The sequence below is a fragment of the Atractosteus spatula genome, chromosome 16 (assembly GCF_055471065.1).
Source record: "Atractosteus spatula isolate fAtrSpa1 chromosome 16, fAtrSpa1.hap1, whole genome shotgun sequence".
NCBI lineage: Eukaryota > Metazoa > Chordata > Actinopteri > Semionotiformes > Lepisosteidae > Atractosteus > Atractosteus spatula.
This window is the reverse complement of record NC_142721.1, coordinates 4991177-5018194: the sequence shown is the minus strand read 5'-3', so window position 1 is coordinate 5018194 and position 27018 is coordinate 4991177. Positions and strand designations below refer to the sequence as shown.

At 36.9% G+C, this 27018-nt stretch overlaps 1 protein-coding gene across 1 annotated transcript in view; it reads right to left on the bottom strand.

Moving 5' to 3' along the window:
• b4galnt4a (beta-1,4-N-acetyl-galactosaminyltransferase 4a) overlaps positions 1 to 27018 on the bottom strand; it is a 165474-nt gene that overhangs the window by 25764 nt on the left and 112692 nt on the right. Inside the window, exon 8 of the mRNA XM_088935150.1 lies at positions 8154 to 8232. Within this exon, the coding sequence (XP_088791276.1) occupies positions 8154 to 8232 (79 nt within the window). The remainder of the gene's footprint in view (positions 1 to 8153; positions 8233 to 27018) is intronic.

Here is a 27018-nt window from a genome sequence, read left to right as displayed (position 1 = left end):
TTCCCTCTGAAAATTGCTCTTTACAGCTTGGTGCTCCCTGTGCACAGAAACAGTGACATGTTAGCAGCAACTTTAAGGTGAAGAAAACCATACATAGTTTGGGCTAAAAAAAACATTTGGGATTAATTTTTAAGATAATTATGTACAGTATTACTGTTAGCATTATATGCATACAGAAAGATAATTTGAATCAGGTTCTACTGAATGTACTATACTGTATCTCAATCCACTGTACCTTTCACTAGGAATGTTCAGGTACTCTTGCAGTGGAACACTTAATGAGATCTCACTATACACAATGACTGCAAAATGAATCAGCTTGTTCAAACAGTGACATCACCTCAGAACAAATGAAAAGGTTACAAAAAACCATCAAGGTTGTTTGGCTGTCAGCAGCTAATTAATCTCAACTAGCTTTTTATGACAACAAGGCTGGCTAGCTTTTCCCAGACTACTGCAACCCTTTGTGTAAGTTTCAGTTTTTAATGTACTGTATAGAAATAAAGAGCACCGTGCACATTGACAGTTCTTAACATATATTTCTTACACTTTTGTTGCCTATTCAAACATTTCAGAAATAGGAAATTGCCAAAAATATTCCATACTGATGACAGTGTTTTAAAAATGTTTTCTTCTTGAATTATTAATTAAAATTGATAAAATAATTAAAATACATATACTGTTAGTGGCATGCCTTGTTCACTACAGCTAATGCCTTCCTGAAACTTCTCTTATTAACTGGATATCAAAGGAGAACATCATACAATCACCAATACTGTACAGTATACTGTATCTAATGAGATAAGCAGCAGGAACCTGAAATAGATGGTGCAGTATTTCTGGAGTAGTCTACTTTTTTGCATAATTGTATAGAGTGAGTCAAATTATCACCAACACATTTAACCTCTCAAAATTTTAAATTACCTCTAGTGATGCAAAGAATGTTTTTAATATACGGTATAAATAATATGTACCTTCTCTGCCCTGACAGGGATATAGGTGAAGAAACCTAAAGTTAACAGCTACAGTATTTGTATTCTCTTTGGGTATCTGTGAATTTCTGTTATGAAGATTCTGTGCTATTTATAATATGACTCTTACTGAAGAATTGTCTTTTTTCAGGCTTTGGCCTACACATCTGGTTTTTAAAAGAGAAGCATTTCAGTCCATGAGTTCCCAGAATGTGTGTGTATTGTCTTTCTAGGGTATACTCGTTCTTGGGCTAATGCAAAAAAGCATGAAGAGAACGAGGCATTTAGTCCATTGGTGTTAACAAATTACCTATATTTTCTTTGGATTCTGAAGTACCACATTAAAAGTCCTCTCTCTCTGTGTTAACGTCAGTGTTTGGCAAAATGGCTGTACTCCAAGTGAAGGAAAAGCAGCATACTGTATGTAATGTTTTCCCAAAATAAAATTTGGGTGCACAAGCATTTTGAGTACTTCAGGCTACGGGTTGTGAATACAGTATAAAGCATATCATACAAATAGACTTAGAAAAAAAAACAGAGCACCCCCTTAATACAATTTACTGCACTGCCTCCAACTCCCTTCATACTGAAGACTCACCTTAAAATTGGCAAGATAGTCACAAGGAAAAAAAAGATAAAGGGAAAAATAAACAAAAAAGGGAGAGCAAGCCCTTAGCAAAAGACCATAACAATGAGGAGAGAACACAATGAAGTCAATAGCACAGCCCAGTGAACAAAGCCCTCACAGACCTCACGATAAACCCATACACTGAATGAAACATATGAATCACAGCAGCCAAGCGAGCCTGCCTGACAGCTTGAGGTTTAGCTGGGAATATTTTCGACACAGGCCATCCATCCTCCGCAGTTCACTGCTCTGCCCTCATGCCAGGTCACTCAATCGGTGCATTAACTTCAAGCTTTAGGGTACAGGACCTCGACAGGTCAGTACCAGAGTTTCTCTTTGAAAGAGTGGCCCCTTTAGATTCTGTATAAAACCCCTTGTCCCATTGAGGTGAGAAACATCTGCAGCTCTGATCCATACACCTGATACAGGAAAGACACATGATCTTTTGATTTATATTCTACCCGAGCTCTTCGAGACATACAGTAATTGAAACAATTTTTGACTTAGTCTGTGTTATAATAGACGTTCGAGTAGGGAGCTGCGTCAGCATGACTAGGCTGCAAAGAAACAGGTAAAGGTTTATTCTGTGCTTTTCCTTTCAGCGTGGAATAAACCTTCACCTGTTCCTGTGTTACAACGGATACCGGTCTTGCCAAAATCATGGATTTTTAGGATCACTCTAAACCCATAGCGCTGGGACTACCCGAAATGCTCTTTGATGAGCAGTAAACGTATGGGCCCTATGTGCCTCTGAGATACTGTCTTTCAAAATTCATACTGTCCCGTGCACAGAAAACTTTCATCAAGTGAAAGCTAAACTTTTAGATTGCAGACTCTTACTCAAAATTAAAAATAAAAGCAAATATTGTTCAAAGTTTTAGTCCAAAAGTTAGCTGTTGAATGAGGTTGCATTCAAATTCACTGTGAAGTGCATGTGCTCGTAGGATTATAACCTTTAATGAGAATCATACTGCACTGATACCCTAATGTACATTGAGTTTAATGAGTACTGTTCCTGTATGCTGTGGCAAATAGTGTAAAGAAGAAGTTCAAACACACCAGGAAGTGGACAGATAAAAGGAAAGAAATCAACATTCAATATCCGTCCATAAAAGAATGCCTTTCTCCCTAGCATTTCAGTTTTTATGCCTTTCGACACTGTAATCTCAGCTGAAAACAACTGAACATGTTGCAGCCTTCAACTTACTGTTCAAACAATTATTTTATAGTTTTCAATGGAGCTGAAAAAATGTACTGACAGCACTTGAGTACTATGGGACCAATAGCCTCAAAATTGAAGACTGCTTGCACAAGCAGGAGACTAGGGTTTGTTAAGGCTTTCGGTATGGTAGATTATTTTAATAAAAAATCAATGTGTATACAGTACAGTATACTGTATAGAGGATACAGTATACGGTATATAGAGAAAGGCTACAGTGTAAAATATTTTCTGTTATCCTTAAGTATACCAAGGAAAACCACTTAGCCTTTAAATAAAACATCAAAATAATATAAAATAAAGATACAGTAAATGTGATGGACATGTCAGTTGCCAGTTATAAACCCTAGAAGTGATTCATAGCAGGTGAGAATACACACGGTATACTATACATCAACTAGTTAGGTTATAGAGACCCCTTTCTTTGGTTAAGAGGAAGAGCTTATTTAACTCTTGATATACTTCTCTCAAAATGACAACATAAATATGTAAAAAAATAAAAAATATTTTAATATTTTTTGAATGGTGGTTTTGAAACTTATGTGGCTGGCATAATTCTGTTGGGTGTCTAGCCTAGAAAAAGACCGATATTTTACACCCCTGCCCCTTAGTATTTTACACCTTAAAATATTACTTTTACAGTACAGTAGCTGAATTTATTTATGGCAGAGGAAAAGTAAACATACGCTTTAACGTACACTTTCAATTGATTAAACAACCTTAAATATCTGACAAACATCAAATTAAAATTTAAATCCAGTATGTGAAAACCTTTTTCTCTCAGCTGTGTTACCCTCTTTCTTATAGTAAGTTATTACAATTCACACTACCCTTACTGGACTGCAAAACCTTTTTAATATAAATCAGGGTTTGTGCACTTTAAAAATAACACGTGCAAAACAACATGGCTAACTACTGTTAAGTGGCATGTTTCTAAGTCCCTGTAGAGCTCAGGAACTCACACCAAGCTGATGCAGGTGGTGCTGCTTGGCAGCACTGTTTCTTGCAAACAGGACAGGGAGTAATAAAATAGGCCATTAAAAGTAAATGTGTTAATACAGAATAGCTGGATCTCTGTAAATCAGTCAAGTGAGATTGGAGTTTTTTTTAAATTTCTTCACAAGCTGGCAGTTTGGAAATGCTGAATCTTAACACTCTCTCCCTGCATCTTTAGCTGTGAATGATCTTTTCATTCCATGACTGAACACATCCGTGGAATGTGTGTGTGCTTTTTCCCCTGGTGTAGGCGTCATTTTTTAACACATGAGAAGCGCTGCTGTTGACAGATGTCTGCAAACGTGACAACAACTGAATAATATGCCTGCACCTTCACAGCTATGTCAATTTGACAAAGACCATTTTCACGTAATTTTGGTTCATGTAAAAATACAATTTAGTGCAAAGCATACTATGTACTGTAATCGGTACAGAAAATACCCCTAATAGCACTGGAAAGGTATCTGTTGGTATATATATGGTATTCTCATTTGGTGTACTTCTAAACCCAGAGAGTTGTAGGACTATGATACAAGCTACCCAGCCATTTTGTTGAGCCAATAAAATGGTTTCTTTCAATAAATGGCTGGATGAGATCCTTAGATCAATTAACTACTAACTACTAAATGGCCTAGATGGGCTAAAAAGCCTCCTGTCATTTGTAACCATTCTTATATTCTAATGATTGAAGGGTGGAGTGAGGCTCTTTCTATCCAATGTCACTCAGCTGGGGGCAACAGAGGCAGGTTTGTGGAACTGCAAAGTATGCATGTCCTGGAAAGAACACCTTTTTTATATTATGAGGCAGTGAGAGAGCTGTCTGGCCCACATGACAACTTTAGTTTCAAGGCAGACTAAAGCACTGTTGGTTTCTAACGCATTCAGTCATTGGAGATCATGGGTCATGAATTGTCAGGAGAGATACTGTAAATGCAGCATCATAGTACATGGTCAAGACAACAGCGGAAAGTAAAAAGAGTAAAATAATGTTTCTGCGGTAATAACTTCAGATGAGTGTTGTTTGGTTTGTTAGTATTTCACACACACAGTGCACACAACAGTGGGTCACAATATAGAGATAATATTGACTTTCTATTTCAAGATATCTCAATATTTGCCTTCAGCTGATACTCCTGCACACCAGGGAGCTTTTAAAAAATGATAAAATTTACATTTTATTTCCTATTTCATGAGAATAAAGTACTGTGGTAGATCCATTTTAACTGCCTTAAAATGGGGAGAGTTCAATTATTTTTTAATGAAAGATAAACACAAGGCAGCAGGGCCTTCTTTAAAAGCTTCCTCTTCAAGAAGAACACTTGAGATTAGTGTTTCTCTGCTACTACCAATTCAAAAGCCTCAAGGGTGAGGTAAAATAGTCTCTGCTCCCCACAGCTTGCCTGGAGGAAGGAAGGTGCTCTGATGAAAGGTGTCTAGGTTTCTAGAGTGCCACCGTTCAAATCCTTAGTTCTGTTTCAAAACTACCATGGCAACAAGGTGCTTCTGAAAAAGCAAAGCAGGCTTAACTTCTGTGTCTAAATATACTCTAAAACAAACAATCACAAATGCACATACCCTGTACATAGTACAGTACATCATTTGGTACTTCTGCTTCGCTTGTTTTTTAATACGCAAATGCCAGTGCACGATCCGCTGAAGAAAGCAGAAGAGGTAAGAAAATCTCAGGAGCTAACCTGGGGCTGTAATTCAGTCAAGAGGAAATTCTTTATCTTTTATTTAAATCCCTCCACATCTTTTTGACTGCTAGTTTATTAATTTATGTTCTGTTAAAGTTTTCAATTTTTATTTCATTGCTTCTGGTTCGGGGATACTTTTGACTGCCTGACTCTTAAACGGGTTTTGGTTTTGGCACCTGATAACAGCAGAGCTTTTTACAGGCTCCTGTTCTGCATTAAGGTCAGCAAGTAAAAAGGGAGACTATTCTTGCCTTATTTATGGGAGAATTACATTTTCCAAATTTAAAGATATAAACTGTCATTACCCTTATACCTGAAATGACCAATGAATGTCTGGATCGATAAGAAAATAGAATTATGCAATTTCTACACCTGGAAGCAAGCTTTGGGGACAGTGAAAATGATTTGTACTATAGTGCAGATGGTTAAAAACCTTGCTAGTTGTCTGGAAGATTACGTAGTGACTTGAGTCTGGTATTCAAAATCCCAAAAGGCTTTGGTCAAGTCAGCTCAAATGTCATCTTCAAGATCAGAATTAATACAAAGACCCAAGGACACAAGCGGTCATTACATTTAGGGGAATTTTCGCAAACAGGAGTGGTTTCCTTTCAAGGCATTGTGGGGGTCTAAATTAATCTTTCCCTAGCATTGACCCTAGTGATTGAAACTAGTCCACAGGATCCTAGAAGAAACAGATGGAATTGCTGAGTCATTAAACCACTAGCAAACAAGCTGAATGGCCTTTAGTTTTTAAATGTTTATGTTCTTTTGCTGCATAAGATGAAAGAAAATCACAAAATGCTTTTTAAAACACCTACAGAGTTACAAGGAAGTTTTGTCAGTGCAGTGCTGTTGCTCTAAATTTATGTTTTTCTACCAGCAAGGGCATGTTGCTTTTTTAAACACATGACAGTCAGAACGATAGAACTGAGTTAACTATGGCACTCTCGACCACAAGGTCATTACTTTTTACTTTCAGTAACGCATAAGAAGACAGGCGCTGAAGTTCTGTAACTATGTAAAGCTTTCATCTGGTAATAAAATGTGTTATCTTTAATTGGAAGAAGACCATAAGGTACTAAAACCCAGCAGGCAAAAAGATGTTTTTCACATCATTTGGCTTTGCGTTTTAAATTTAGATTTCAAATGCAGTCTCTGAAAACAGACAAACTCTGAAAAACGGCCAAATAAGAAATTGTTAATAGCTTTCCCGTGCCCACGCTAATACCTTAATATGATGTTTTTTTCACTTGTCTATTTGGAAGACCTAATTGGCTGGTGTCTGCACCCAGCACCTATCTGAAGTCTTATTTTGTGAAGTCAGAAACAGTTTAAATCTGTTCGCAGAAGAACACAATAACTACCTTGGTGACTGCCTTGCACAATGTGGGTCAGAACATCATATTCCAGTTCAAAAGCCTGAGGAAACCTTGTTTTGGAAAAGGCTACCTGATCAAAGTATTCAAAAAACTTCAAAGGCACTGACAAATTCAACCCAATGGTCTTCTTCAGAATACACACTGCAACACAAACCAGAGGACACCAGTAGAAACTATATGGGAGTGCATTTAAAAATGAGAACAAAATGCTCTTTTTTCTTTAAAGTGGTAGGAGAGTATGGAACAAGCTACCCTGCCATGTTGTTGAAGCCAAAACTCTGGCTTCTTTCAAGAAACAGCTGGATGAGATCCCTGGATCAATTAATTACTAGCAAATAAGCTAGATGGGCCAAATTGCCATTTGTAACTATTTTTATGTTCTAATTTACATTTCACATGTCCTGTCTAATAGCGAGAAAGGAAAAGAAGCAGAGATGACAACAGGATCAAAACTAGACTTTTCAAGTACACAATGTTATATTAATGAAACCTCATTGATAATTTTAAATATGACGCAAAAGGTTACAGTTATACATTTTGTTATTCAGAATATTGAAACTTGCAGCTAAAAGGGTAATATACTTCATCACACAAGGCAAGATCTTTTATTCTGAAAGAAAATACATATTTCTTCAAACTGTTCTCACATACTGTATAGAAGAGTTCAAGGCCTCAAGCAACAATTTGCCGTAGTATCTAAAATGTTGTAGCATAGCTTAGCATCACTCAGAAAGACCGGAAAAAAATGTTACTTAAAACACTATAACAAATGAAGCTGAAGCCTTACCTGTCAATGTAGAGTTCTGAAAAAAAATACTTAGATTATATTTTGACTGTTACTGGGAAATGTACTTTTAAATACATATATTTGTAAGACGATGAGAGATGTAATATTATGATCCAGTTTCCTTGCCATTATTCTCTTTATTCCAATATTTTCTGCGTTTGTTAATGTCTCCCAGAATACATGAAGAACAAAGCATTCGGGTTTCCTTTGTTTTGCTCAGAAAAAAACAACAAGATTAATGAATCCCTGAACGAAGGATTAGATCAAACAGGAAATTAACTTTTCAAGATATAGAAATGTAGTGCAAAGAAAATGAATATGAATAGTATTTATTAAAAGAAAAATGATTGACAGCTTGCTGATGGAAGTCAGTGTTTATTTTCTTTAGTTTTCCCAGCTTTGAAAACGTTATTCTCTCTTTTGACACTGACATTAATTATAGCTCGGTATGTAGATATGGAACTAGAATTACTTACCCCAACCTCAACATGATCTGAGCCCTTGTCGTCTTGTTTATGTAGAACCTCAAAGTAGTAACGTCTCGAAGAAATAAGGCTGGTGAGGAAACAGAGAGAGGAAATTGGCTTTTGGATTCTGAATGATTCTGAAAGCTGACCTGCTACTGTGTGTGACTCTTTTTATTTTGTACTGTCTCTGAATTGGGAACGTATGATGTACAATGCGCTTGAATTTGAAGAATTTTGACAGGCCCCTTCTTCTTACACTAGCAGTTTTAATTGACGTTGTCCTGCTTGTTTGGAGAGAACTTCTGTGCCAAAATGGTTTTGACATACTGTAAGGTTAACACAGGCATCAGCTTAGCCTGTGGTCCAGTGTATGTCTATGACTGACTGACAGAGAAGCATTCATGACTTGCAGAAATTCTCTCTAATTTTCTAAAAAGGTCTCAAAGGCAGTAAAAGGTGTGAGGGTGTTAATGGGGTTCCCAAATGCAAATGTACAGTATCCTGCATTCTACTTTGCATACAAATTTTGTCACATTGGAGCCTGTTTTTACTGTATATATTCAAAGTTTATGTCAACAGCATGTTCACCATAAATACTGGTACACAGAAGTGGAATTGGTAAAGTTAAAAATACAAGGTATCAAAGCATTTTCTCCGAAAAAAATACATAAAAGATGTCTCATTTAATGATTGCATTTGTTGGCAAGGCTAGTAAATAATGCTCACTGAAGAGAAAACAGCACTGCCTGCTACAGCTTTAATTAGATTTAATTCCAATACAAAGATTTAATCTGCCTCAAGACTCAACTGCTTATTCCAGGACACAATTTTCCTATAAAAATTAGTAGGCTTAAAACTACCATCATCCTAATGCATATGTATGTTTTATCAAGAAGAGTTAGAAATTAATTAAAGAACAGTAGAATGAGCATCACAGTCTTTAAGATGCATTTTATATATACTGTACATGCACTGTTAAGAATTACAGAAAGACTAAAACATGACATAGTATTGACATAGTAAATTAAAAGGACAGCTATGTTTCACGATATACACATACAGTATATGTGGTTGTTATAACGCTCCTTTTAAGGGCGGCATCAGACTACAAGACTGTAAGACATCAGCCCTGATTGAGCTGAAAGGCTTGGGCACTCTGGACAGGGTGCAGAGCTTATCAAAAACATGTCTAGTGAAATTGCTCCACATCTGTTGTAATCCACACTATTGGTCCCTAGCTACTCTACACACACCATTTCTTACGGAAAAAAGCAAACAGCAATCAATACAGTGGTGTGTTTGTGTGCTAATGTCAATCTTACTTCAGGCAGAGAAGCAACTGTCTGCTAAAAAAATGGGAATAGTATTGGTTTGGCTGAACCCACTGAGGCATGGAAGAACAATCTTTTACTCTTTATAATGCAGATAAGGAGAGATTTAAGAAAAAGGCAACACACTTCTTCATTTGTAATAAAAAGAAACATTATATTTATGTGTGTTCTATATTTTACTTCACACATAAAAGTCTTGTATATACTACAGTCCTTTTCATATATATATATATGGATAAGCCCCTACAGATCTATGCACCAATAATTATGGTTTAATTCTTCAGGGTCCAAATCTACAGACCACATCATTATTAAAGCAGATAAAGATACACTGCCATCACATAGAAAGGCCATGAAGCATTATGTATTTTCTACAATATTAACCTAAAATACAGTACATCCTCTGGTGATCTGTGGAAATATGATGTGTTACGTAAGTAGCTCAGAGGGCACAAGTGAAAACTACATTGAAGTAGATTTAAAACTGAGAACAGGGGGTTGTGGGAATATGGAAGAAGCTACCCAGCCATGCTGAGGCCAATATTCTGGCTTCTTCAGAAAACAGCTGGATTAAATACTTAGATCAATTAGCTAATAAGTATTAAGCAGGCTTGATGGGACGAATGGCCTTTTCTCATTGGTAACTTTTTTATGTTCTTACAGTATTACCAGACAGGAATGAAGGAGCGATACAGGAAAAAAAACACAGAGCAGCCATGAGACCCAAGGGCTGCAGTCTTTCACTAGAGAAACAGAAGGCAGAGCAGAGTTGGCAGGGGAGTACAGCATGTATGTTGGGGGGCAGTTGATAGAGGGTAAATAATGTTATTCATATGAAGGTTAAATGCCTCTGAGCTTGTGAACCCGATGAATAATGGAAGGTGCCAGACGGATGATTTATTGTTATTATCAATCAGGTCACACATTTCTATTGCTTATGCTGCCCACAACATAGATGCAATAACCGGGTGTATGGCTGGCAGATCATTGTACAGTGAGTACACTCAAGATATCTCAGCTGTTGCCGATTTCTCTCTGAGGTGCTGTATTAACACCAGTCCAGACTGCCAGAATATTACACAAGCAGGGATCCAGTGGCTGGTAAACAGCTGAGTTGAGCACAAGTTTATTTGTTTGGGCTTTGTTTATTTCCACTGCCCTCTGCTTTGAATGGATTCCTTTGAGATGAGGAAACCCCTATCATATGGAACCATTGAAAAGCAAAGCCATAAAAAAACAACAAATTGTAATAGTGAGGGTTTTGCGAGGACTGCCTGAGCAGTGGCCGAGAGCTGCTTTTCCTTAGCCAGGGAGTGAGCGGTGTGCCAGCGTGTTGTCGTATTGTAAGGTGAGTCTTCTCCGCTATATACAACGACTAGTTTTTCCACTAAAGGGAAAAATAATAATTCCAAGCTTGAACCCCGTCCGTATTCTCTTAAATAGTAAACCTGATGAGCCTCAGGTGCTGTATCTGCGCACTCCCACGTGCCACGGAGTAGGGAGTGCAGTGGGAGGTGTGCTCCACTGTCACAATATAAAGTGACTGTTTAAAGCTAACTTTCTATTTCATTCCTGATTTTTTTAACATACAATTGGGTGTGCTCTATTTTGTTTTTCTTTCATCTTTTGAAGTCATTTTATCATGCACACATACATATCCATTGTGCCTCCATTAAAGAAATAACCTTTTAGTCTGTTTTAAGGAAATGAGCTGGGTTAGACTCTTGCATGAGAGTAATGCACTGAACTGTGCAGCAATAATTTATTTACCTACTGTACTATCCCCATATTACAGGCCTGACTTTTTTTAGTATCGCTTGCAGAATGTACATTGGATAATAACAAACTAAGCAGAACAGACAGTGAAATCACACACAACCAGAAAGAAATGGTACATAAAAATGCTTCAATACAGATAAAATAAATGCATTCCAAAACTCATTCCAGATCTACTCAAAACTAAAAGAATTTGGCTAGGGGCTGCAACTAAAGTAGTCTGTCAGGTTGCACTGTAACACAACTGAAAGGGTGTTACATGTGTTGAACTGAAAGAAAGTTAACCATACATTCATATATTTGTAATTCCTTTTTATCTACAGTCAGCCATGTGCCAATTAGGTTCTTGCAAGGTGTGAAGTGTCTGTTCACAGGGACAACCAGGTCTCCCAGAGGTGGCTGGTAAGTAAATGAGACTCTTGCACGAGATAACTAAAGGTCTCTCACATTCCCCCTCCTCTAAACAGTTTATTGAGGAGTTTGCTCTAACTGCAGAGCTTGATGTTGAATCCCAATAAAGAATCTTGTCTCCTGGGTTGCAGAGATGAAAAGGGAATAACCTGAGCTGCCTTTTCACTACTGAGCTATATTTTCAAATAATTACCGTCCCATCTGCATCTACTGAATTGGCATTCTTTGACTGTCTGCCCAGGTGCTACACAAATTAAAGCTATGGGAACATCTGTAAAGGGCTTTCATATCGTAAAGAAAACAAACAGTTGAGTAAACCTGTTCATTATTATGTTACTGTATGTGTATCAGCATGCTTCTTTCACAAGATAATGTTTCATTGCTTTGTTGCGTTCCATTTTATTGATACTTCTCTTTCACATTCCCTATTTTTGAGTATCAAAATGTTTAAAGTTCACATCAGAGCTGTCCACTAAAAAAGTTAAAACAACTTTTAACTAAGCATCTAAGTGTTTACATCACTAACGATAATGCTAGTTCATAACTTGTCCCTGAAACAGTAAATCACTGTCAGCCTCCTCAGAAGTGCTCCTAAACTCAATTAATACCTGTTACACTTCTGCCTGTTTACTGTATGCTACTAAAATTCAATTCAGAACTTTGTCTTTCTTAAACCAGAGGAATATTGTTGATTTTTTCCTTAGTTAACACCTGAATAAAAAATTCTTTCAATATGGAACTTTTCCTAAAAGTATCCAATTATTGTGTTTGACACACATCCTCCTTTACTGTCCTTTTTCTTTTGTAGAACTGAAATAATTTGGTTTGTAATCATCTTTCTGTTTTGCTCTTGGCCTTTATTACATATTATTGGATATGTAATTGCAAATCATTGTACTTTTTCTTCTTTACCTGGACATTGTTTTTTTTAATCACACTATGAAGTAGTTTCTTTCTCCTTATTATTGAAATTGCTTTATTAAATCAATTTGACCTGTGGCAGGTGAGTATTAGACTCAGGTGACTTTGTCAGTCCCAACATTTAGTGAGTTATATTCTCTGTACCCTGTATGAAGTATGTAGGGTACACAGACATTTACAGTACATGGTTTCTAGAGTAATATTTCCTACCACACACTGTACATTGTTTACTTCTGACAGTGGTCTTGGATGTGGTGTTGCCACAAAGGATGTCATGTGCAGTTCACTGTCCTAACAATCATGTTCAGGTGGGTAGCTGCATCAGCATGCGTAGGCTGCAAAGGAACAAGGTTTATTCTATGCTGAAAAGAGAAAAAAGGAAACAGAACGTTTCGGCTGTGGAGCCTTCTTCGGGTGTGACAGCATGGAATAAACCTATTACTTGTTTCCTAACTGAATCCTGTTGTGCATAACATGTGTAACATTCTTTTTCTAAATAATTTTGTCCTTAAGTATTATTTAATACACTGTGTCACAATAAAAACAATAATTAATAAAATGTTTAGCAAAATATGCAAGAATGCACATAAAAGATAATGATGGTACTGATATTCAAGAGGAAGCCAATGAAAAGAATATTGTATTATACTGTATGCTTGACTCTTCATTGTACCAGGCTGAAAGAGTTTGATTTTATCAGTCTTGAAAATTTCTGAAATCTACTGACAAGTTTAATCCAATGGGCCACTTCAGGATCAAAAATTAAACAAAGACCTGAAGATACAAATTGGAATATAAGTACTGTTATAACTGTGGATAGAAATCACTTGTCCACTAATTACTGTGCATTGTTTAAAGGAGGTAGTGGCTGTCTGGAACAAACTACCCAACTATTGAAGCTGATTACCTGAAAATGCTGAAGAAATGCATACAGTAGATACTTGAGAGTCTAAAATCAATAAGTGTCTACCATGTTCTTTAGCTATTCCTGACCCTCACCATGACAATCCTTGAAAGCCCGTTTATGATATTGGTAATCAATTGGATCATTCAGTGTTACAGTGTCTTTAATGTCAAGAGACAGCTGTTCTCTATGAATGCAAGAAGATAAATAGTCTCTATTCTCACAGACAGGTATTCCATATTTCTGATATCAGAAAAATGTTTCAACTGTCGCCACTCATACATGTTGTGCCATCAATATTCCAAACAGACTGAAATGCAAGCAATCACAATTTTATCATGCTCAAAAACAGGTGGTTTATTTTTAAAGATAATAACTTTAAATGCACATGCTTAGCATGCAGAACACATAAATATTATTTTGGCATTACATTTTTTCACAAATTTAACATTTTATGTTTGGGCCATTTTATATTATTTCTGTCAGCAATATATCTTTTATTATTAATGATAACATGCCTTCCTGTTATGGCGGAAATAACTATAACACAGTTTGTTTTATGCGATACATACTGTATGCTCATGGCTAAAATCAATTCCCAGTCTAAGTCTGAAAGAACACAACCCACAGATTTATAGGTCTGTAAACTGCTTTAACCTTCAAATTCCATTTCTTATGGAGTGAATTTGATTTTGGGAGTATGTTTGGATGCCTGCAGTAATTACATTATTGGGCAACCTTGGTCATGAAAGCCATGCAGGTTGTGGCCCCTTAAATATAAATAACCAAGCATCCTGCGACTATCATAATCTTGTCCAGTGGTGGGTTGTTCAGTGACGAATACTTAATCAATCCAACCCTATTCCTCCCTTCTGGCAATAAACACAAAAAAGTTTCTCTGATACTGATCTCTTCCCTTGCAAACTTTCAACAACTGTGTGACTCCTAAAACATTCAAACGCTACTGCCCTCTCCTTCTGTATAAAACACGATATAGAAGTTACATTTTTAATAGAAAAAAGAAAAATCTCCTTTCTCCGCATCCTTATTTTTTTCCTGGTAAAAAGCAACCTTTTTCCTAGATAATAAATTAGCATCGTAACATCAAGGCCATCCATCTCAGCTGATACAACACCACAGCACTCCTGTCGTCAGCTTTTCTATATAGTATTGTAAGTTTCTCTTTTGTTCAATGCAACTGTCAACCTAAATGTTATGAACAAATACTTTCTCTAAAGCACTTCATTCTCAGCTCATTAGCAATGCCACCCCGCAACTTAATAACACTTAAGAGCTTCATTTACAAGTCAAAAGGTGTTTTTGTTCTTCATCAGTATTCAATCGTCACAGCTATTTTTTATTATTCATACACAGTACACTTCTATTTCTACCAAAGCTAGCTTTCTTTCTAAGGAATTGCTAAGCTCTTCCAGCTTCGTGTATGGTTTTCTAATAAAAGTTATGTATATGTAGAGATCTGGGTTTTGGAAATGTGAACAAAATAAAATGAAGAATTAAACGGACTCCTCTGTTTTATCGATGCCTACAGCCAGAAGCTGCCCTCCCTGTGTATGAGCTTCCTTCATTTTCCCCCTTGTGAATTGACACAAATGTCAGCCTTGTCTGTACCCCACCTCAGATCAGCTTCTTCTCAGAAATGCCAGGTGCAACATCAGAAGAATCTGATGGATTTTCTCTTCTTCTCTTATACAAAAGGTCAGCAGTCCACATCTAATAGATTTACCATGATGTTTCTTGAGCAACACTTTTGCCCCAAATGCACCAGGAAGAAAAAGCTTGACAGGATACACAGCTGCCCTCTTCTGAGACAGAAAGGAGGTAGAAACCTTTGATGATTTGTTGTCTATTTTTCCTTAATTGATCCTTAATGTGTTATAGTACTTTACAACAAGAGTAGGTATTGATATTGGATGATTCTTCAACACCTACTTATTGGATAATAGAGAATAAAGTTCCCAAATGTGCTGAGAAATACCTACAGTATATGTTGCTAATAATTTCCACTGATGCAGGGTTAAGATACTCAATGCTGCTCAACAATTAAGCTGACTTGCCAATCATGAGCAATGACAGTTGTACAGGACTAACTGATCATTTGTTTTGTTGTCATGACCAATGTTCAGCACGTGAGTGTCACAAACACGGACTGAAATCCGTGTCAGATCTTATAGAAGACCCTATGCGATGCGGTAAGAGCTGGAGAAAACAGGAGGCGTGGTAAAAGGGAAAACACAGGGGTTTAATAGTGCACAAAATAATAGTGACAGTCCGTGAGACAGTGTACGGAGAAGACAAAACGGCATCCAAATCCAAACGGGTCCAAGGGCAGGTCAAAGCACAGTCCGAGAGTCCATCAACAAGGAATCCATCCTGGGATGCGACAAAGTTAAAATCCCCGGGAGGGGGGAGCACACGGACAAACAAAACATGGAGGTCCAAGGGTGACGGGGCGAGATCCTCCAGACCCCGGGCTCAGGAAGCGGGAGGTGTCGGGGATGAGGCCTATGCCCTCAGGAGACGGATGTAGGGTTTCCTGGTGCTAGGCGGGCCTCGCGACATCTTACCCTAATGATGAGCACCGAGGACTGGAGGAGCTGGTCTTTAAATAATAACTCTAAAAGGGTACACCTGGAGAGCTTAATCACACGGACAATAATGAGAGCAGTGGAGCGCCCTCTAGAGAGGGATGTCGGGCGTGACATTGAGATCATCGGAGTCTTTTCTTCGGTGACTGGGAGAGAGTGAAATGAACTAGAACAGGCATAGCAGTGCGTGTGGGAGGGTTCTCAGAACTTCAGTTTATTTAGTCATATTTTCTATGTCTCATTCATTTTTGGGAGACCTTCAAATCCAGTGAAATGAAGCAGACCACTTTGCCTAATGGGTCATGAATTAATTAGTTACGCAGCACAAGGTCAGGAAAGCAAAGAGGAAAATAAACACCCTCAATAGAATTTTACAAATCACTGCTGTTTTACAGAACAATTACTGTCGTTCTCAATGCTCCATCATTCCCTTTCATTTCTGGTCTTACAGCCTCTTTTAAATCTGTCTAAAAGTATAAGATTGCAGATGTTGCAGTTAGTGTTTTATCTCATGAGTTACAGATAGAGACGTGTGTTATACTACTGAATCGCTTCAATTTGCATTAGCAAACTGCTAGTTGCTGTACTAGATAAATAAAAGTCTAAAAACTTAGGCCAAGTGCTTAGTAATGAATTGTGTGCATATACAGCATAAATTAAATACTCAAATTCACTCAGCACATAATCATTGTTCATTAACTTTTTTTCAAATCCAAGCCTTTATATGTACTGAGATTAAGAAAATACATTACTAGTTGTATTATTAGTGCCTTAAGAAAATACGTATTTTTTTAACTTACTGTATCTACCATCATCAGTGGAAACCTTGATCCTGTTTGTCTAATACGAACAAGTCATGTATTTGCTCAATAGCAGAGAAAGATTAAAGCTGACCACATATCCAGCCTACTCCACAGCTTGGTGTTAATAGCAGTTATTCCCCAGAACACTTGGACACAAAGGTAAGTAGAGGAAAGCGACAGTAGGTTCAATTCAGGACACTCTGTCTTGATTTTAATCTAGATGGAAGCCAGAGAAGAGTGGTGAAAAGGGCTCTGAGACCCCTTTGAGAATTCACATGAGCTCAAGTTCTCATTATACCAAAGAAGGTGGTTAAAAATAGATCAAGAATCCATTCTTTCTTGGTTGGTGGGTTTTGTGTACAGTAGATGGGCTGTATTACTCAAGCATATAAGACAGCTACTTCAGGTGTCCTTTAATGAACTACTGCATACTGTAGTTTTAACTGAAAATGTAGCACAAGTAGAAAGTATGGTAAAGATCCCTCATTATTGCTCCAACTGACTCATGTTTTTCAATTTCTTTCCCCAGTTTCAATGCAGATGCCATTCTCCTGTAGGGAGGGCCTGAGTTCATTCAAAAGCATGAAAATATTGTTCAGAATGCAGGTTTAGCAAGTTGGATCAGGTCACTGAACTGAATGACCATTGGGAATCGTTCTTCTGAGAGGAATCTTAGCAGCTCTTTTCATACCTCAAAAACTCTTCTTCACTTGAAATTCACCACTTGATAATCACTGAATAACTGTGTGACTCTGTCTGTGGACAGAGCCACACAGATTGTTTCACTACACAATGATTCAAACAGGCTAGAAGTAAGTGCATTGGCTTATATGTGATTGACAAAGCACACCACATCAAGTGCAAGGTACCATTTAACTTGGGAGAAAATGTTCTACTGGCCATCATCTTACAGCAAATAACTGTTGTCACCTCTAGAGAGCATCCCCACCATAGCTTTAGTGTTGTCCGTACAGATTTCCATACGAAGTGTGTTTGATCTATATTCATCCACATTTATCTGCCACAGTGTTCTTAGGCAGTGACAACGAATACAATAAGTATTCATGGAGGACCTCATCATAAGATAACATTCATATAGTAGCAACAATGCCATGTGTACAACATCAGTTACTTCATCAGTGTGAAGAGCGAACTACATAAATCTGTTTATTCTTCGTAACTGCCATATTACCACCATTCCTTCATGCAGCAGTGAGCCAAACTGACTCCCAGCTGGCCATTCCGTTGGGGAATGAGAAATGGAGTTTATAACAAAAGTTCGGGAGGGATGACAACAACCAAGCTCAATTGTACTCGGCTGTCAGTATAAATGAGCAATCGCACCCAATGTCCCTCCCTCTACCAACCGCTATAAATACCCACGTGATCCCCATCTCTCCCTCGCGTACGTCTTTTGCATCCCACCTCCCCCTCTGCAGCTACCCCTTGGTCACCCCGCAGGGGGGTCTTGGCCTCCTTGTCCTGTGGCTGGGAGGTCAGCCCTCAGCCAAGCGGGTTAAGCCAAACATTCACTCCATCATACTTTCATCACGCTTTAATCTTGGATGTTGTCATTCCTAGTGAAACAAAAATAAGCAACATTTCCAAGATTTCAAGAAAATAAAACACTTAATCTTGGTGTTAAGAACAGCAATCAAGGAACAGTACCCTACCTAATTTAAATCTGCTAATAATTACAGCGTCTAATTTTTAACAGATTCTAAAAAGATTGCTATGTTTTTTTCAAAGATTTAGGATTCAAAATATTTTTTAACTGAAACTACAATTTCATTTTTTGTCCTAATTTTCACCCTATATCACAAAGAGGCACATCTGTATGGTTTTCATTTTTGTAGTAAAGGTTTTGATCACAAATAACAGTTTGTTTTGAATCGTACTTTTGCACATATTTTTAATCATTTCAGATTTATTTTATGAAGATTTTGTCAGCTCTGAAGGGTGGTGCTCAGGGGATAACAGATGCAACTATATTTTTTTCAAACTGCTATTATTGGTCTTTAGATACAGACTGGCATGTAAAAATATTCACTTAAACCAGTAAGTAGTTACTGGCCATTTTTTAATGTGCTAAAATGAGGAAATGTGCGAATTTCTCAGATCTAGTCATGCATCTTAATTTTTAAATATTATGACTCTAGTCGTGATTTGCACTCTAATGGAAGTGATCTTGTTCAGATTCTAAAATGTACAGTATGTATATAAAATAGAAAACAAAAAAAACATTGATTTAAAAGTATACTGTATATCTTAAACCTCTTATTTTCCTATCAATTTGAGTGCAACATAACTGAAGGTATAATATTTAAAACTTAAACAATCTTTTCTGCATTGTACCAAAATCCCCAGGAGGGGGGAGCATGCATGTAGCAAGAGGAACATCTAAAAAAATAAACTCAAGTAGAGAATGCTTTAAGGTTACAAGCATCTTCTGCCACTTGCACAGTGACCTGTGCTTTATCAAAGGTGACCATACAGGAGTGATATTTCCTGGGCAGATCATTTTATAACTGGGGTGTTCATAATACACACAACCTTTTATTTGTAAGCACTGACTGACATTTCTAACGATTTCCATGACAACCACTGGGGTGCAGCCTGTTGTGCAGGCCATCTGCACTGATGAGAAGTGACAGCTGGGATTGATATGTCAGTTTGCTGAAGGTAAACCCACTGTGCCCATCATTTAACAACAACCTACCTGTAAGCACGGGCCTGACGGTACACAGGCAGACCTCTCACCTGCCCTAGAAATGGCATGGTGTTCTGTCATCGTCAGCTCTGGATGAGACATTGGCTCAAGAGCGACAACTTTAAAATCTGTTCTGTTATCCAGAGTAGAAAAAACTGTAACACCTTACTTCCTTATTATTTAATCCAGAAATTGAACCGGTAAGAAAGGGATTTTTCTAAAAGAGAGGCAACAATGAATAGAAAACATAACATATCTACACTGTGAAAGAGGCACAACTGTCCATCACTTGGAATAGGACCTTAAACCTTCACAAGCCTTTGCTTTGGTCTAGACTGCTTGACTCTTCGTGTTCATGTCAGGATTTGTGGAAATAATGAAGTTGGCACTGCAATGTATTAGAATGATTCGGCACAATCCCTGTATGCTTTCGAGTAGGATGGACAGACAGGCGGCTCACATGAGACAAGCATTAAAGACTAAGAAGAAGTAGGACCCACCCCTTTTGCCTTGCGCCTGAACCAAGAGAACAGCGTGAATGCCTTTTATGGATCCGAAATATAACCCTTACACGAAAGCTCTGCAGTCTACAATGCAGGAAAGAAAGAAAATAACTGATACTGTTCTTTATCTTTGTCTTCCTGCTGGATAAGCCTCAGTTTGATCAGACAGAGTTTATTTCTGACTTTGCTCCCTCTGTACAGCTCACATTACAGAAAACAAAGACAAAAAAGCAGTAACTACTCTGCTCTACTCTAACTCTGTTACTCTAAATACAGTATGTTATTTATTTTTTAAAAAAACGTCAAGCATTTTCAAATATTATAACTCTTTCCTTGATGAACATACGGGTAATGACATGTTAATTGCCTCCACAGCTTCATTTTCTCACAAATATTTTGAAATTACATTACTAATCCCTTTTCAAAAGCAGGAAAATCAATCTTCAGCAAACTACACATTTGACAAATGAAACCGTAATGTTCACAGCAAAACAAACATGTGGGGATGCTATTTCTCTGCCTTCCCTCATCTGACTCTTATAAAGAATGTCTCTTAAGACAGGTATTGCAGTTTATGCCATGCCAGATGGGCTGACAGCTGACATCAATATAACTGCAAAGCTCAAATGGTTTTTAAATATCTATCCTCCTTCCCCAAAGAGCTTATTTGAGTGTTACGTTGCAGCAAGTGAGATTTCAATATCGCTAGTGAGTTTCAGCCCAACAATTTTTTGACAGTCAAGTCATGTTTTTTAAATTGCTGCCATTTCTTTCACGCCTCATTACAAAGTTGTTTCCCTATTCTAAATCTGATATTTCTATAGAGTTAGCTGAAGTTTTGCTTGTCATTTTTTTGTTTTAAGTTTAATAGAAACTATTTTTTCTATTCGGAGTCTGTTGTTCTCTCGGCACCAGATCTTTCACTGCTGTCAAACTAACAAGCCCTGGCTAAAAAAAAAACTGTGTCTGACAGCAGCCCTGGTGTGATTAGAGGAAGCTGGTGAGCTAACCCACACAAATGCACTCTCTGAGCGAAAAAAAAATGTGGAGGATGAAAACCAACCTACAAAAACCAGTGGAAATGAAACTTATTGATGAATCCATTTTGTTACTTAAACTCCAAAACTGAGGTCACCAATACATCATCTAGAGTATGTTTATATGAAAATGAGTAATGTAACAAAGTAATATAGGTCTAAGAAAGTTATCTGGTTTAATTGCATTTGAATGACTTACTGTACTATCTCAAATCAAGTTGTCATGGTTATCAGCTTAACCATGTGCAGGACAACCACGTTAGTTAAGAAGACGTTATGACCTTCTAACTGGAGAAAACACGGAGACACTCAATTGACAGATTGCTTGTAGAAGGATACTGTGACAATGGGGTCAGAGACTTAACTTTCACTTTGTAAATAGTTCACCTGTGTTTGTAATTGATTGGAATTGCTCCTGTGGTGCAATTCACACCAGGTGACTCACACCAGCTGGAATTCTTATTACATACTGTATCATAAAGATCTCAAAAGAAGATTGCTCTATGACATAATCAGAGAAGAAGGGACAGGGTTATATACTGTACTCCATTCTTCCATCTATTTCTGCAAACACTAAGCTCTCCTGGGCAAATCCTGAGGTGAAGAATATCAGCACTGTCTTTCACTTTAATGAGGTGAATGTTTCCCTGATCTCATCTGAGTGGGCTGTCCTATGACAGCTACAGGGCTTATGTGACTAGACAGAAATAAATTATTCAAGGAAAGTCAGCTGGCTCTAAAGTGACCCCAACAGGATCTCTTTCTCACCTTGGGAGCTCCGTGCTGGAAATTAGGGGCTCCTTAAACTTCCTTTTATGCTAGTAAATGACTGTCCACCTGACTTGCTCACTCCGCTTTCTCCATGTTAAACCTGCTAAAATTGGAGAGCACTCTTGATGGTAGCGGCGTGTAAGAATATGATAAAAACATATTTAAAAAGGCTGTGATAATCGTCTAGAAGGTATATTTTATCAGATCATTTTGTGCCTGTATCTTGTGTATGTATCCTTCCACGAGGGAAGTTATTAAAATGAGTTGCTGTTATTAACACACTAGGATTAATGCACTGTTATTATCCCTTTTTAGTCATTCAAAATTATCTTCTACATTCCTTCTAATATATTTTTGTCTCTCAAGGCAACAATGTGTTATTCATATATGCATATCATTAAACTGTTGTGTGTTTTTTCAAAAGGGTGGGTGTATGTGAATAGTTAACTATAGTACATGCACAGTATATGAATACTTACAGTAAACGTATAAAATACAATTACATTATACATTTTTAACTTTTCATATTTGCTTAGAGAATATTTTTCTTTAAGAACTTTGTACAGTGACATTTAATTTACCCTACACGTTGTCATTAGTGAATAAATGTACAGATTGCTTTTTTTGGTAGCTTTGCTTGTGTAACCTTAGATGTGGTGTGTGGTACAGTAAATGTCAGGGGACATGTTTGATTGGCTGTTTTTTTCCTCTTTCTCTAAGATCTTGGCTTATTTTTCTTGCCACTCTTTGACCAAACTATCTGAAACATGCCTGTCTCATAACTGGAGACTGAGCCTTGTTAAATTATTTCATCTTCTCCCTACACTTTGCTATGACATAGGAGTTGAGGGGAGATAGAGGACCATTATTAATGTCATAAGGTAGCATGTTAAGGCTTTTAATTACTCTAAGGTTTTATCTCTCCTCCAGCAATTTAATCTAGGAATGACTTTTGTTCAAGAAACTCACCATTGTTCATCAGATAAATTGCCTTTTTGTCAAGAGTAGTTGGAAAAGCTTTTGCATTCTACTGTAGCTTTCACAGCAAGGCCAGGGTAATGGCAATTCTGTAGCACAAGTGTGTAAACTTCATTGCATCGTAAGTAATATCTTATCTTACTGGACACTTTGTTATAGTTACAGGCAAGATTCTGAATATAATTATCTTCACCAATGTGCATAACCCAAACCATAGAATTACAGTAGGTAAAAGCTTATCTTATCATTTCTACCAGACCTAAAATGCATCACCTAATCCAGGGAGGGAGAATTTAACTACTGTATACTCTATACCCCATCTTAAATTACTCTACATAAGCCTCTCAGACCCTCAGAAATTGCCCCAACTGTCAGCCATTTTCTGACACTTATGATATTTTAGATCCCTTACATTTCCTTTTGTCAGCAGCAAGGCAATACTCTTTATCTTTCAAGTTCATCATATATTTTCCTGCAAACAATATTTCCTTATATACAAACATCTCCTTCCCTTGGTTTGTGCATGTACATGTCATGGTATAGTTACTGTATATCTTTTCATGCCCTTTTAATCCTAGAACTGAACTTCTCTATCCAATTTGACAGTTCAATCCAATACTTTTATCTGATCAAACTTTTAATGGTCTTATTTCTTCTCAGATCAACCTTCTGAATTTTGATGTCTCCACTTTATGGAAGACAATGATGATCAGTTTATGCGGATAGATTATTTCTTACACCAGCCAATCTAATAAATGAAGCAGGCTATGTTTACCAATCCCTGGCATACCAGTAACCTCAACCATGGTCTTTATGAAGAACTTCTGTAATTACAGTTAGAGTTTAACCAACTATCTAGTACATATGAAAAACATCTGCAGTATAAAGTAAATAATACAATTTAAGAACATTGAGACAGGTCCAAGTCTTTATGCATCAGCTTTGCCAATCAGCCATTTCACGTTCAAACCGACTCAAACTCGGGAACATCCACTATGAAGGAGCAGCAGATCAATAATGAATTTATTCCACCCTTCACACATCTAAATCTGATTCTGTTTTTGAAGATCTTGACATTCTTTCTATTGATCCCCATTCTCTGTTTTTTCTGCATGAAACACTAATTAGGCTAACATAGTCTAGGGTATTGAATTTACACAGAACATCAAATTTCTTAGTCCGGATCAATTTCCAATTAAATTTTATAAAACATTTATCCCACAACCTGGTCCTGTATTAAGATGTGTGTGCAATATTTCTTTCCGTATCCTGCTCTTGCAAAACTTTGTGCCAAGCATGAATTATCATCCTGTATCCCTCCTCAATGATGATGTTAGGAGTTTGGCTAAAGCCCTGGCTAGCTGACAATAATTTACCGTTTCTTTGATTTGGCTGCCCACCCCATCCCCTCACTACTGTGAGGGGTGACCAGGGAATTTTGCTGTAAGGGTGCAGATGTGGAGGCAGGGGAAATGCAAGAAAGATACACAAAAGAAGCCCAGGGTGCAAGACTTACAGTATAATACAAAGGCAAGCAAAAGCATGCTAGATTTGGATCTAACCTTCCTCTTGAACATCTGTTATAAACTCCATTAAGTGTCATATGGTAAGACCTAAAATGCTAGGAGTCTTGGCTCAAACTCCCAATTTGCAGTTTTACTACTGGTCAGCCAAAATTTATCAAAACTATAAATTAATTTCATTCTCATCATTTGGATACTGTGCCTGGTTTTTTTTACACATGGAGAGATGATTTTTTGAGTCTTCCCATTTACCTAAAAAAAAACAAAACTAAATGAAAAAATCACAACACTCAAACAGTGGTACAGTATACAGTATTAGTTGCTACTGTAGTATAGTCCATTAACTCTGTGCGATATGTCTGAAGTGCAAAGACTGTCTGATTCAAGGTGTTCCCTTAATTTCCCTTTATATTAGGTAAAAATGTAAAGAGCATTTCATGATACAAACTATTATCTAATCAAAACATAAATGTTCACTGTATTACCTGAAAGTTTTGAAACAAAATTCAACAAAAGTGTCACTGTATTCTTTCCTTACAAATGAACAATGTTTTTATAGACTTTATTTAGTCTATAAAAATTACGAAACAATGAAAGAAAAGATAATCTTATCTTGATTAATAAAAAAAATATGCCTTGAAGAAACGTTAAGTAAATTTTAAGTAACTTTACAACTGAGAAGAAATCTAGAAAGGAAATTAATCTTCAGCAATTTTAATATTTACATTTGTCCAAATGATTTTATCTTCATGCATATAACAAGAATTACAGTATGTTACTTTACTGCTTTGCCTTTTCTGTTAATTAGTTATCATCTACAGAATCTGTCTATGAATAAACTTTTCCTATTCTGATAAAATGACACAGCCTAATATGAATTCTCGCATACCTGCTTCTCCATTGAGATTAATTTGTTACTGTGATAACAAGCACCTTAATTTGGTTGTGATTCTAGAGGACATAATCAATCAAGTATTTGTGTAATTGATCATTGCCAAGTCACAGAAGGCTTTCATTTTGATCTTCTTTTGACCTTCAGTAATAATGATATTTATTTCAATAACAAAGAATTTAAGAAGGCTTCTGATCATATTTTATTTATTCTTAATGTTTCCATCTCAAATTCATAGAGTTATATTCTAACTGCTTATTTTAATTAAAGTTCTGTAACACAATAGCATTAACCATGCCACCAAAAATCCTCTTATTGCATTCAGCAGTCCATTTTCACTTCTTTATCCAACTAGGGATGTGGTAAGCTTTAATGATGGAAACATTTTAACCACAATTTAGAAATGGCAGGTGATTATCTGGAACATTAAAATATGGTTGAATGAAGACCGACACTCCCAGATAAACATTAGAAACATGTCTGTAGTTCTATAGACATTGAATGGCCTCAATGTGCACTCATTGTATTTCCTCCAGAGTACTTGCCTCAGTGAGTTTACAGAATTTTATAAAGCTCAAATTCCTTCATACTCAAACAATTCAATAATCGAAAATTGAATTTATTATTACTGAGCTCTGGAACATTCTGTGAAATATTTCAGAACCTAACCTGATAAACTGTACCATGAACATTATCTGTCCACATGTATTATCTGTTACACAGGACAATTCCAGCTCTTGATGTAGCAGTGACTCCTGTAACTTTCTAGGTACATGCCAGGCTAGCAGTAACGTTCACAACAGACACAACTCTCCTCTCATTGGTTCTATCCCTACTATGAGGTCCTGTGGAGCATGCAGTGTGTCAAAAGATGAAAGGGTGACTAACTGAGCAAGTTCAAGGTGCATGGCACCCCTCCCCCCCGTACAGCACAAGAGTCACTGCTATGAGCCAATACAGTATGCGTATACAACCATTCGCAATTCCAGTCTGTGTGTGCATAGGAAATAGAAATATTCAGACTTACTCTGAAAATGGGACAGGTCAGTTAAAACAATGCTTTTGAGAGCATGATATACAGTAACTAGAACAATTCGCTCCCTATCTCTTTCTACCAGACGTCTTTGTAATTTTACTGGAGGAAAAGACACATGTTCTGTATATTCTGTCTGAAATGCACAATGCATCATTCATGATCTCTCATTATCCAGATATACTATCTACTGTATCTGTATTGTACCCCACAGGACAGAAAGAAGGAATACACAACATGCTATTGCATACTCTTGTTTACTAAACTATATGTAATACATTATTTAAAATATATGTTACTGTTTATGCAACATATTTTTAATATTATATCTAAGGCAATAACTAACGGGCATCTCTGTTTAAGTCAAACCTTTAGCATTTAAGGATAATAAAAAATCATGAAATATTCATGAATATTAATGTGGCAGAGACAGTAAATTATTAAACAGAACAAGATGATCTAACCATATTTTCTCTTCAATAGCCATTCCAAGAAGGGAACCAGAAACTGTATTAAAATTATAGCACCTCCTGAAATATAAGTTTGTGTTTATTATGAATTTCAAAATCATTCTGAATAATATTGCAAGAGAGATGAGTAGACTTAACATTCTAAAGTGCATTGTACATGCAGACTATTTTGGAATAGAAAAATAGTTTTCACTTTGGTTGTGAG